Source organism: Anthonomus grandis, chromosome 2, assembly GCF_022605725.1.
Source record: "Anthonomus grandis grandis chromosome 2, icAntGran1.3, whole genome shotgun sequence".
NCBI lineage: Eukaryota > Metazoa > Arthropoda > Insecta > Coleoptera > Curculionidae > Anthonomus > Anthonomus grandis.
The window spans coordinates 2,546,599-2,561,166 of record NC_065547.1 but is presented as its reverse complement, the minus strand read 5'-3'; the positions used below and the strand labels follow the sequence as shown (position 1 = coordinate 2,561,166).

Here is a 14,568-nt window from a genome sequence, read left to right as displayed (position 1 = left end):
TTTCACATTTTATAATTTATCTAACAAAGAGTGTCACTGTTTAATTTGAAATGAATAAGTCAGTAAGCGCGAGTCAATACAGCATGAGAAGAATAGAGCCAAAATCAGAATGTAACAGTCATTGATTTGAACAATTATAGCCACAATGCTGCTCTACTGCTATAGAAACGATTACTCAAAAATATTTTGAGACCAACCATGGTCAAACCGAGGGTGATTCTGCACACAGTGCAATTTTATCAGCTTTATCTAGCGCTGGAGATATTTTTATACTATCACAGTTACAACCAATGATACGGTTAGCACGTAGAAAACAGCCTAAAAAGATAATTAGTGTGAAGTATGATGACTTCTACGATTTTAAGGCTTTATCTAAAGATCAAAGCGTCTTGACTATAAGATACCGAAAATGGCAATAAAATAAAATGGACTAATGTGATGGAAATCATGGTTAAAAATCATCCCCATTAAGTCATCTTCAGTTAGACTTTGATTCGATTTACCTTAAGCGTATAAAAGCAGATTTTATCAACAGATATAAATTTGAAAAATTAAATAAAGAATCTAATAAAATTAGTCTTCAAAAATACAACGATCTTGTGTCGTTGTGCAGTGGAACTACACCAGTCATAAAAGATCCAGAATTTAAAGAATATTATAAGAACTTACCTCACCAGGACTCTGATAAATGTGATGAGAACTTAATGTAGCAATAAAGTATTTTTCCAAAAATAATGCAAATTTTGTTTTAAAAATCCCCTTCGTAATCAATGGGTGGAATGCATAAAAAGTAGTAGGTGCTAATGCTTCGCTAAAAATTATTTACTTTGTAGCATTTACATAGCTTCTACATAAAAGTATCTACTTCGCCTATGAAGTAAATACTACACTGTACGGCCCAACAGAAGTACCTACTACTTAAGAGAAAAGTATCTACTAGTGTCGCAGAAAGCGCGGTCAAAGTTCTCAAAATTGACAAGACACTTGTCAAAACTCGTTTTTCTATCAGTGCGTCTATTAGTATTAAGTGTGTTCGTGTAATTCGGTTCGGATTCAAACTTTTTAAAAGTTCAGTGATTATAATACTGGTTTAACTATGATTCTTTAGATTCCGGTGCAACAAAAGAGCTAGGACAAGATAAAAACGAACAAGTATTATTTGTTACTCTACTTGAAAGTTATCAAATTTTATTTGATAAAAAGATGACACCAAAAATTAAAAACGAAAAAGAAGATGCACTAAAAAAATTAACAACTGGTTTTAATAAAATAATGGGAAAAAACCCAGACACAAAACAACTTTTGAAAAAGTTTAATAACATGAAAACAAAAGTTAAGAAAATAGTTGACTTGAGAAAACTGGAAATAAAAGAATTGTACTGACGGAATGGCAAAAAAAAAATTCTACGACTTATGGAATGTAGGAGAAAACCCAGTTCTACACAGAGTACCAGGTGCATGTCAGGCTGGTGTAAGCAATGAGATTGATGTTTCCTTCCAAAACAGTGAAGATGACTTCCACAAGTTAAAGTCATGACACCTAAAGGTTCTAAAGCAGCTGATAAAGAGGAGACACTTATTTAACTACAAAAGACATGTCTACGAAAAGTACCAAGAAGCCCAAATTTCTGCTTCTCGAGCTCAACAGTCTTCAGCCGAAGCTCAGGAACGGGCCGCGATTGCATTGGTAAATTTTGCCAAAGCTGGTGGGCAGTTAGTTGACCATTTAATTAGGTGGGACATGTTGGATTATTAACAGGAATATAAAATCTACGTATAAACCCATAATTTAAATATAATATGAAATATAGTATCCATTTATTTCTTTTATAGTTTGATATTTTGTCACAAACTTAAAATTGAAATAATTAGTTTATTTAGTTGTTACTTTTTTATAATTAGTTTATTATTAAACATTTCATAAGTTACCTATTTAGTATATAATTATCATAATAATAATAACTTAAATTATTAGGTATGTTAGTTATCATTACGAATTAAAAACTCAGCAACTTCATTTCTGCGCTGTGTACCTTGATTTCGAATTTGTGCTTGATTACCCTCTGGCATTAGTTCATTGGGATACTGAACTTCCATCTCAATTCGATCAAAATCATGGTATGGATCTTGTAGATATTTAGCTATATTATGAAGTACAAATGCACTCACAATATGTTCCGGAATGTTTTCAGTTTTTAGGCGAAAAGTATACTGGAGCATTGGAAAACGCCGTTTTAACTGACCAAAGCAGCGCTCTATGACACATCATTCCTTTGCATGGATTAAATTATAATTTTCTTGCATTGGTGTAGTTGGATTTTTATATGGTGTCAATAACCACGGGGCAACACCATATCCTTCATCACCTAATAAAGCTGCTTCGTGCACATTATTATACATAATTCTATGCACTATGGAGTTTCGCCAAATTCGTGTACATCACCGTGAATAGATGGTTTTGTTATTTTTACATGGGTACAGTCAATAACACCTATAACCCTGGGCATTCGCTCACCACGTGCTCCCTCATTAAAAGCAACTCTAAGCAATTTGTTAGTGTTGGGGAACTTTATCCAATTGTTTCTTTTTGAATAAATTACTTTAGATAGACCGTAGATAAGGTTCTGGAAACAGTGCTTTGATTGACGTCTAGATCAACACCAACTCCTTGCTGAAATCCAGGATCTCCTGTAAGAAAAGTTATTTAAATTTTTTAAATTACAAAGTTAATTTACTAGAAACACCTAATTTTCTCAAAAAAATCCTCCATTTTCCGAGTCGGTGACAGGGCTCTACCCCTTGTTTCCACCGGTTCATTATCATTATCATCTTGGAGAAAATACTGTCCAAGCCACTCTACATTTTCTCTTTTAAATCTAAAATACCAAAGCGTGATTAGATGATTGGGATAGAAAAATTTATTAAATTTATGGTAATTACCTAAATAATTTTCGATATAAATCGTCATTATTGTATTCTCTTCTTTGTTTGTATACTTTCTGACGATGCACATCCATAAAAACTGCCATTTTTTACTAAAACTTTGATTGCTGGGGCCGAAGTTTGTCAAACACCAACTTCATTTAAACTGTAGTAAATACTACTATAACTGTTTTTGAAGGTGGTAGACAATGGTACAGTAAAAACATCTTGTCGAACTTGCATTGTTTTATTTATTTAATGTAACACGACGTTTCGGTTGGTAAGTATCTCCAACCGTTATCAAGTGAAACGTCGTGTTACATTAAATAAATAAGACAATGCAAGTTCGACAAGATGTTTTCACTACTATAACTAGTAGATACTTCCAAAGCATAGCACCTTCTTCTATGTATCGCGTACATAGTAGTATATGCTACAGAGAGTAGTAAATGCTTCATTAGTGTAGTATAAACTTTAGAAATGTAGTACATACTTGAAGCATTAGCATATACTACTTTTTATGCATTCCACCCATGTCGTATGCGCTTATGATTTACAAGATTATATAACGAAACGACGTATCTGATATTTTTTCAAATCATTCGAAACTAGACAACTATTTCAAAAATCCATTTATGTCATTTGAACCCTTAAACACTTTAAATTAATGTGCCAAAATTTTAAGTAATTTTTGTAGCAACGCTATGACAAATTGAACTTTGGTTATTTTGTTTTTTCGCTCACCTGTGATATGTCATTAAGGGGACGATTTGATTCAGCCAGCAGATGTGCCAGAATTGAAGCCTATGAAAGGATATTGGCGACAATATGTCCGAGAACGTTTTTGCTGGGTTTTGATTAGCAAATAAAGTGTTACTAAGCAGGTAATTAGTGTAGTAAAAGGTTTTAGAAGATCTTAACATGCCGAATAACATAAAAACTGGGATTAGGGCTTGTGGTCTCTAGCTATTGTAAATCTTAAAACCAAAAAACTTTAAAACGTATAAAAAGTGCACCAAAAGTGATACATTTTTTGAAACCAGATTTATTAGAAAATGGAATTGATATAGATGTTCTGTTAAATATGATAATAGGAGTCAACGTTGTACTAGATTCGATAAGTTTGTTTATAAAGTGTTCTCGTTAAAATTTTGTAAATTAAGCCTTTAGTGTACTAAAAAACATCCTTTTTCTGTTGAGAGCTGTCGAGTGCATCGAGTATTATGGATTTTGATGGTAAATAGTCCCTGCATACTATTTTTTTATTGTATTGTATTGCCGTTATTATAAGCCGTAATCCGCCAACCGGACTCTAAACGATTAAGCTCCGTGCAGTAGTACGTGGTACTTGCTCATAGGCTCGAAGCGGGGTTGCCGTTGTCTGTTAATTTTCCCGCGACTGAATAAAGATGACGCTTCCAAGAAGTTGCCGCCATTGTGGGAAAGGAATAGGCAAGAAAATAAAATTGCAATGTGGCATATGTAAAGGACTTTACCACTTAACATGTGGGAATGTATCGGAGGTTGAGGCACGAATTATGCAGGAGGATAGGACACCCTGGAACTGCAGTACTTGTGTTCGTAGGTCATCGAGTCATTTTTCACAGCCAACTACTTCAATTCGAGACAAGGATACGTCATTTATGGATCAAAACAGAAGGAGTTCGTCCCTCTTTGTTCCACAGTCTGAGACTCTTACATCGCTTGATACTGAATTAAAAGTTTTAATTCAGGAGCTACAGAGTGAGGTCAGAGAAATGAGAAAATCTATGGATTTTTTAAATGAGAAGTACGAGGATGAATTAAAACGCACCAAAGTTCTATCGGAGATGGTTTCTGAGATCGCAAGAGACAACCAAGAATTAAAAAAGGAGGTGCAAAAACTGAAATCAGCCATAAATATGAACGAGACTGCTAAAATAAAAAATAATGTTTGTGTTACTGGACTTCTAGCTTCTGTTAAAGTGGAATATAAAGATACTTGTGTATTAAAATTGCTACATAGGGTGTGTCCAGACGTCAAAGAAAGTGATGTGGACAAGATGCAACATATACCAGTTAAAAATGGGGTTAAAACCATAATTACCTTGAAATCTGAGAATTTAAAGCAGCGCCTCCTACGATCCAGGGCCACCAAGGGGAAAATCACTGCAAGCAATTCAGGTATGGGAGATTCAGCAACACCGATTTATATAGAAGGGGAGCTCACAAAAGAAACTTATCTACTTCTTAAGAGGACCAAGCAGCATTTAAAGGACTCGTATAAATATATTTGGCACAGAAATGGCAACATTTTAGTTCGAAAAGCTGATGGTGAAAGGTACTTAGTAATTAGGAAAGATATGGACTTAGATGAAATTACTGCTTAATACTTCTTATTATCATATTTTGAGTATATACTTTTTTGTTTATTTATTTTTAATTTACCTATTATCAAATCATTTAAAGAATATGGCGGACAAACTAAAAATAGGTCAAATTAATATTCGTTCCTTGTTGCCAAAGTTTATTAATTTTAAATCTTATGTATTAGATAATAATGTAGATATAGTAGGGTTATCTGAAACCTGGTTAATTACACGACGGATGAGTTTCTTTGAATTCCAGGCTATAATTTAGTTAGGCAAGATCGCTCTACTGGTCGAGGAGGGGGGGTAATGTTTTATGTAAAAAGTTTTATTAATTTTCAAATAATTAATTGTTTAACTGGGAATTATGCAGAACAATTATGGTTAAAAATCAAAATTGAAAACAAGATATTTATAGTAGGATGTTATTATAGGCCGCCCAATAGTAATATTAATAATTTTTATGATGAATTTGAGCTAAATGTTTCCACATTACTAACAGAATGTGACCTTTTCTTATGTATGGGCGACTTTAATGTAAATGTAAATATGTCTAATCTGCAATCTAATGTTGTTGAACTCTTCTCATCCATTCTAGAGTCTTTAAGTTTAAAGCAAATGGTGGATGAACCTACTCATCAAGGACTCTCGGGTGAAACACTTTTGGATTTATTTATTTGCTCGCATGAAGAATTTATTAGTTCGGTAAATATAGATTTAAATTCTTACTTCTCAGATCACTATTTTCTAACATGTGACTTAAGCTTAAAAGTGGCAAAGCCGGAGGCTTTTTTTCATACTTATAGAGATTTTAAAAATTTTAACAAGGAGGATTTTACTAGACAACTAGAGACCATTCCATTTGATGTAATTTTTTATTTGACAAATTTAAACGCTAAGATCAATGCATTTACCAACTGTTTAATAGAACTTTTTGATATTTACGCTCCAAAAAGAACTGTACGCTAATTACTAAGAAAAAATTCCTTGGTTAACACCTAATTTAAAATATTTAATGTCACTTAGAAATAAAGCTCTAACTAAGTATAAGAGGAGTAAGTTGCGTGATGACTGGGAATCTTATAAAGAGTTAAGAAATTATGTAAGTGCAACTTTTAAGAGGGAACAGAGGGGGTATTTTGAAAATCAAATCAGAATTAACGGATCTAGAGAAAATTGGAAATTGATGCGTGACTTAGATATTTATGGGTCATCAAAAAATAGTGCGATTCCGGGGCGTTGGAATGCAGAGGATATTAACAACTATTTTGTTAATATACCACAAGTTAATCCTGATGCGGATTTGTTAAATTTTTACCTTAATAATACATTATCAAAGGCCAATGTTTTTCATTTCAGATTAGCTACGGATCAAGAAGTTAAAGATGCTCTTTTTCAAATTAGATCAAAAGCCATTGGAGATGATGATATTGGTATTGATATGTTGCTACTTTGCTGTCCTATAATTCTCCCTGTAATAACACATTTAGTAAACTATAGTATAGAAAAATCATCTTTTCCTGATAAATGGAAATGCTCTTTGGTAACACCTCTTCCTAAAGTAAATAATCCTGTAGAATTGAAGGACTTACGCCCGGTTAGTATACTTCCTACTCTTTCTAAGGTCTTAGAAAGAATTCTTAATATCCAGATAAGGGAATATGTACAAAAATATAATTTACTACCGGAAGTACAGTCTGGATTTCGACCAGGATACAGTTGCTCGACGGCGCTTTTGAAGGTCACAGATGATATTATTCAAGCTATCGAAAATGACGAACTAACTGTCTTTATTCTTCTAGACTATTCAAAAGCGTTTGACAGGATAAATCGCACTCTTCTTTTGGCAATTTTAAAATATCTGGGTTTTAATATACATTCATGCACCTTAATTGCTAGTTATTTACAAGGTAGAAGTCAAAGGGTAAAATTGAATGGTAAATTGTCCAATGCAAAACAGCTTTTATTTGGTGTTCCACAGGGATCCATTTTGGGACCTCTTCTGTTTACATTGTATACTTCACAGATGGATTGTTTAGAGCTCAATCCTTCTAAATCTCAAGTCTTACTTTTTGGTAGAAACAGGGCACAAAATTCACAATTACCTAATATTAAATTAACGTTAAATGACGAAAGTCTTATTGTCACCGATTTGCTAAGAATTTGGGCCTAATTTTAGATAGCAGTTTAAGGTTCACTCAACACATTAATATGTGTATAAAGAAAGCCTTTATCAATTTAAAACTTATATTTAAGTAAAGACACTTATTAACAACTTCAATGAAAAGGATGCTCTGTGACTCTTTAGTGCTTTCCCATTTTAATTTTGCAGATGTAGTATATGGACCATGTTTGCTAGAAAGAGATAAATACCGTATCCAACTAATACAGAATCATTGCGTAAGGTTAATTGGGGGTCTGCGGGGCAGGGAACAGGGAGTATCGGCTAAATTAAGAGAGTTGAACTGGCTTAGAATGGATAAGAGGCTTATTTATCACTCAATAGTTTTAGTTTATAAAATAATAGCAAGGAAATGTCCAGAATATTTATACAAAAAAATTAAGTTTCGCACTGAAATACATAACTTAGATCTTCGCGACAAAGGCTCTATAACCATACCACGTCACTCCGCGTCTATCTTTGAGAGATCTTTTATTTATAATATAGCGAAGCTTTACAACAGGATTCCAAATAATTTGAAACATTTGCCGGAAGTGTCTTTTAAAAGAAAAATTAGGTCTTACATTAAATATTTGATGTAGTATATTATGATGTTTTATAGTGGCTAATCTGATTGCAATAATATTTAGGGTGTAGTACTTATTGATATGAAATACTAAACTCACGAATTTACATATAATTTGCTTTTTTTTATATAAATTATAGTACCTATGTAAATTGTTAAGTAGTTGGTTTTAGCTTAAGATATAGGGTTCAGTAGAGTAGCTATAGGCTAGACTGCGCCGTAATAGACCTTAGCAATAAGTTTATATCTTTGTATTATATGGGAAAATAAAAGTCATTATTATTATTATTATTATTATTATTATTATTATTATTATTATTATTAAAACTATTATAAAAAAAGAAAAATTAGAAAGTGAGAGGAAGATAAAATGCAAAACCGAAGTGAAGTTAACTTTTCAAAAACATCTTACGTGTCCAAAACCATTAGAAAACAAAACGAGCTGAAATAGTAACTGTCCAAGTGCAATTTCATCTAATGAATACAGGAAATATTATGAAGAAAAACTGAGACAAAATAGGCAAACGAACATTCCAGGAAGAAAAAAAAGATGAAGATAATACAAAAATAGGAAATCAAACATTGCAAAATAAAAAAGCTTTTTTAAGTATTAGTTAAGTTTGTAATATTAAACCTTTAGATACAAAATCTCTTAATGAAGTTGTTAACTTAGAAAATGATAAGCAAAAGTGTGTACATTGTGAAGAACTGTAGGTTACGACAAATGCTCTAGTTTAAAATATTCTGATGTTCAATATCAGAATTTTATGTTTGAATTGAGGCATAAATTATTACAGCCGTCTCTTTGTTCCAGAAATTTTATACTTTTTTTGTATGTTTTTATTTTATTGCTAGTTATATCCTTGTAATAAATAATTGGTTTTGTTTTAGAATTTTTATTTTTTTTAGATATATTTTATATCTTGTGATTCCGTTCCTTTACGGAGTTAGTTATAAGAATTATTTATTTTATTTAATAAACATTTTTCTTTTTTTTTTTTTGTTTTTCGTGATTTTTATTATTCAGATCCTCAAATTCATAATGTTTTTATTACGGCTCTGTATGATATTAGACTTGTTCGTCAACTGGTGTAGACTGGTCGACTACTAGCTAGCGCTGTCCGTTCATTGGAAAAAGCAAATTTTTTGAAATAAAACATTAAAAAAAAATCATATCGTATCCCATAAACATTTTAATTTAGCCTTTATGTAAAGAAACCGTTAAACTATACAATAAAACTTTATTTATAAAGTTTCAATAAAAAATCGATTTTTAGCGGCAATTTAAAGTTTACTTTTACGTTAACCCCTTACCGCATAGTGGGTCATATATGGCACAATTACTGTTCCTAAGCCTCACCCTTATAAACAAAACCTCAATCCAACGTATTTATGCATGATTTGAATATATGGCACAAATTTCATATAACCGGTCATGTAACGCCATCTCAATAAAGCAAGTTAAAGTTTTATGAAATTTTGTTAGCGTTGTATTGCCAGGTGCGTGCTTCTAAGAATAGTGAAATTTGATCTTTAATCATCGGAGTTTCGATTGAATATTTTCATTCAAAAAAAATATCCACATAAAGGTGAGGCCTTTAAGAAAGTGATCCTGTCAGTATTTTCAAGCATTTCCTTATATTTTGGTATTTTTTACTAAAAAATTATTTGTGCCATATACGCAGTTTTGTGCAAAACTGTCATGCACATTTATGGCACAACACGCTTTCTGAACTAGGAATTATTTTATTTTTTCTGATATTTTAGAAAAATGGATCCGAATTTAAAAACTTCTATGGCTCAAAAAAACCTGTGGTTATGGATATACCTGATGGTAGTGAAGGCGAAGGACTATCAGATGATGATATTCCTCCTTTTATATCAGCCCCAGAGTCAGACTCTGAAGACGATACAATAGAAAATAATGAATCAAAAATGATTATTCCAGAAACAGATTCAGAAAGCAGTTCAGACAGCGAAGATGATATTTCCTTAAACGAATTACGGGGTAGTCCAATAAAGAATAGAGGAAAAATTATCCAACTTGGAAGCGAGGTTATTTGGTAACATAGATGATAATGATATAAAATTTCTCGGTTCTACTAACCTGCCACCTGAATTGCAGCAAGCAGATGCCCCCACACATTTTTAATTTTTTTCCTGATGAACAGATGAAATCATCAATGATAGTTTATCAAACTATATTATGTTCAGTAGAAAAAAGACCTCAAAAACCTTTAGATCTTACTGAAAATGAGCTAGAATAGTTCATAGGAACCTGTATTTATATGTCAATAGTGCAATTGCCAAACTCTAGAAGTTATTGGAACTCCAGCCTGAGTCACCAATTGATATCAAATGTTATGTCGTGTAACAGATGGGAGGAAATAAAACGTTTTTTACATTTCGCGAACAATAATGATGCTATTGCTGCCGGTAATCCTGGTCATGATAAACTTTTCAAAATCCGTCCGCTTCTAAGTAAACTACGAGAGCAGCTACTTAAAGTTTCAAAAGAGGAGTTTTTAGCTATAGATGAGCAGATAATTCCTACAAAAGCGCGTTCATCCATAAACCAATATAATCCCCACAAATAGGGATATAAGGCGTTTGTTTTTAGTGGAGTCAGCGGATTTTCCTACGATTATGAAATTTTCGCTGAAGTCAAACCAATTTTACCCTATGATCTGGGGGTGAGTTCAAACGTGGTTCTGCGGCTAACACAAACAGTACCCAGGCCTATAAATCATAAGTTATTTTTCGATAATTGGTTTAATAGCGTTCCATTGCATGCAAATTCATCTTACGAAACAGGGTCTGTCACCACTAGGAACAGTTAGAATAAAGAGAGTGCCAAACAGTAATATTCCAAAAGAGTCTGAACTTAAAAAAAACGGCCAAGGAGCTATGGTAGAGAATAGTTGCCACAATTGATGGTACCAAAATACCAAAATGTTGTTGCATGGTATGACAACAAATTAGTCAACCTTTTATCAGCATATGCTGGAAGTATGCCAACAGTCGCGGTGAAACGATTTTTAAAGAAGGATAAGACACATATAATGGTTCCATGTCCAAGAGCTGTAACGATCTACAATCAGTTGACCTCCTGGATTCGATGCTAGGATACTATAGGATCAAACTCAGATCCAAGAAATGGTACATGCGTATATTCTTTCATATTATTGATCTAATGACTGTCAATGTATGGATTCTTTGGAGAAGAGGTGGCAATGAGCATAATTTAGCTCTGGCAGATTTCAAAATGGCAGTAAGAGAGTGTTTGTGCAAAGTTAATAAAGCTGGTTCTACTAGAAAGCGGGATCGTCTAAGTGGAGCTATATAAAATTAGCAAAATAAGAAAAGAAGGGGTCCAGCAACCGATTTTCCAATGCAAGATGTTGGAACAGATAGATATGATCATCTTCCATTATAGTGTAATGAAAGGCAAAGATGCAAATATCTCTGTGGCGCAAAAAGCTTCATAAAATGCGAGAAATGTAATATTTTTCTCTGTTTAAACAATGATAGGAACTGTTTTTACAAGTTTCACACTGAATAAATTTTATTATAAAATAATATAGGTATTTTTTACAGTTTTTAAATGTTGTTTTAATGCATAATATGCCATAATATATGAACCACAAAAAAAACAAGAAAAAACTGTCGAAGAAGGAATTTTTTAAATATTTTTAACGTAATCTTGAGGTCAGGTTTGTACTAGTAGATTTTTTTTATAAAAAACAAAAAATTCATGCAATAAAGGGTTAACTATTCGACCATTGGCGAATTTTCTCCATACATCGTGTCGCATAGAATAACATTCAAAAAACTTACATTTTTCCTTCAGTAGTATTCTGATACTCCTCCAACAACTTGGTCAAATTGCTCATATACTCGGGAGCATAAATGATAATTTGCTGCCTGGCCCCCACCTTCTTTTGCACCACCTTCATGGCATTTTCGAAAAACTGCCGCCAATCTATCTAAAAATATCCTTATCTGATTGACGGTAAAATGTGAGAGAAAAAAAATAGACAACTTACAAAGTTGGCTTTTTCTTGTAGCTCAGCCAAGGTCATGAGGTGGTACAAGGACTCTTCGTCCCGTCTTTGTTCGCTAGGGGTCGTGATGTTCGCTAGTTTCGTTTCAAAGTCAACGATCGCTTGCATTTGTTTTCTGGTAACGTTCGGTTCGCCACCCAAAAGAATTCCAACCTAAAAAAAAATAATTTTTAAATTCCTTACCTTCATCTATTTGCATTATAAATATTGGTGGGCCTGATGATGCTCCGATAGGAGCGAAACACGTGTAGCTTTTTAAGAAATTATAATTATGTATATACATATGTTTAATGAGATCCTGACTTGGAGTTTTTTACTTTTGTTTTGTTTTGAAGAAAGAATGGATGTTATGTTTCAGTTATAACTGTTGGACATTTTATGTTTTTTGTTAGTTTTTCTCACCTTTGTCATATATTCCAAATAAGCCTGTAACACTTTAACGTGTTCAGCTGTTTTATTTAAATAATTGTCCCTGGTGGGAAGAGCCAGACCGCTCTGGTCCAATTGGAGAACGTGCCTGGAGGAATTACGATCGTCCTCACCCACCCCATAAGAAAACAATGCTCCTATGCTGTATTTGTTTTGGACTATTTGAAGGGTATTCTGTAGGGTCCAGTCTAAAAAATTGTGATTTTGATAGAGACATTTCATATGTGCTATTAGGGTTTTTGTGATTTATATTGTGGTTTTTCAGTTACAGGGGTGAAAACAAGGATTTAGTAGGGAAATGGTTAGGTTCGAAGGCAATTTAATAGGGAACTGTTATGACTATGAGAAAAACATAAGAAATGTGACTGGTAGAAAGGCAAACATTATGATTCTACTAATAGAAATTTCAAACCACATTTTTCGTAAATATGAACAGTTACGAAAAACACATATTTCGATTATTACACTTTTTTTCCATTAAACCGCTAATTTCGCCGTTATGCGCCAAAATAGGCCTCAACGAGTCCAATTTAAACTTCAAAACCGATTATCTTGAAAACTATTACACTTACCGAAAAATCTTAAAGAACTTTTTCACTTTGACCCCTATAAATTTTTTCATTAAAACACTAGTTCCCAGTTACACCCTGAAAAACAACATCGACTTACTGCTAACGCTAAACCCTTTAGTAGTAACATTCCAGCCGCCCAATTTGGCAATAAGGTCGATCATCGGTTTGGCACCAAGAGTTTCCACGGTATCGTTGGCATCCAGGCAGGATTCGTAGTACATTTTGGCCTTTTTTTCAGCCTTGGATTTAAAAGTGTCTATGGGTTGCTCTGGAAAAGTCGTTCGTCATAAAACACCTGCACTATACAAAGAACTACGAGGTCTGGCTATTAAATAACGAGACATGCGTGCCTAGAGGGCACCCTAGAAGTGTGGGGAAAAAAACGAGTAGTGCGTTGTTCCAGTGTCGTTACCAAAACACGATTTGGTCACTATTATAGTATTCGTGCAGTAGCGGTTTGAAACGAACGTGTTTTTTTCTCGTGCCGAAAACCATGTGTGACGAGCAACGCATCAATCTTAAATTTCTCGTTAAATTGAAAAAAACTCCGACTGAGTGCTATAAATTGTTGCAAGAGGCCTATGGGGAAAATTCTCTCTCTCGTGCGCGCGTTTTTGATTGGTGTAAGCGCTTTAGTGAGGGCCGAGAGAGCACTGAAGATGACGAGCGCTCAGGTCGCCCTGTCATTGTTTCAACTCCGGAAACAGTGACCAAAATCAAACAAATTGTGCGTGCAGATCGTCGAATGAGCACCCGGATGATGGACGAGGCTGTAAACGCCGATAAAGAAACGGTTAGAAAAATTTTACAGGGGGAATTATATATGTTAAATCACAATCACTGAATTTACTTTTTTAAAAAAAACTTTAATTACATTATAAAATAATAAAAGAATACAATTATAACTTTTGGATTTTAAAACAATTAAGAGTTAAACAAAAGATATGATTATTACTACAATACAACAACAATAATAATAATAATAATGGAGACATGGTCAAGCTTAAATAGTTTCTGTGGTGCTGATGCTGCATTTTAGGTCACGTAGAGTCCTGGTGGCGTTGTGGATAAATAAATGGAATTATCGTCAACAAGCTTCTTGGGTTTCGTGGGAAACTACGCCTTATTTACTGTTTACTAGTTCTTTTATGATTGAAGTAATTAAAGATGTTTATGATTTAGAACAATAGTCCTTTGTTCTAGAAGTAATCTAATATCTGTGCGACTTGTTGATGTTTTGAAGATCTATTACGTTGTAGAGATAACTTAGGTTGTCCTATTAGACCACTGATATAACAGCTCCCCCTTTTAGTTAAAAGCTATTGCGTCGAAATAGCTTTTATGCAAGGTTTTTATTGGAATTTAGCTCAAATTCCTCTTCTATAGGTTCTCCGACTCGTACAATAGGTCTTTTTCTAGGTAGAAAACTTCTGAAATTCTTAAGAAGTGGAGTTCGATATTGATCACTTGGAGGAGATGGAGGAGA

The 14,568-nt window shown here is 33.4% G+C and overlaps 1 protein-coding gene across 1 annotated transcript in view; it reads right to left on the bottom strand.

Moving 5' to 3' along the window:
- Window positions 1-13,374, bottom strand: part of LOC126750471 (endothelin-converting enzyme homolog) — a 29,016-nt gene extending 15,642 nt beyond the window's left edge. Inside the window, exons 1-4 of the mRNA XM_050460101.1 lie at window positions 13,180-13,374; window positions 12,484-12,698; window positions 12,064-12,234; window positions 11,855-12,003 (exon numbers count right to left, since the gene is read on the bottom strand). Of these exons, the coding sequence (XP_050316058.1) occupies window positions 11,855-12,003; window positions 12,064-12,234; window positions 12,484-12,698; window positions 13,180-13,303 (659 nt within the window). The 5' untranslated portion in view covers window positions 13,304-13,374. The remainder of the gene's footprint in view (window positions 1-11,854; window positions 12,004-12,063; window positions 12,235-12,483; window positions 12,699-13,179) is intronic.
- Window positions 13,375-14,568: the final 1,194 nt, after the last annotated feature.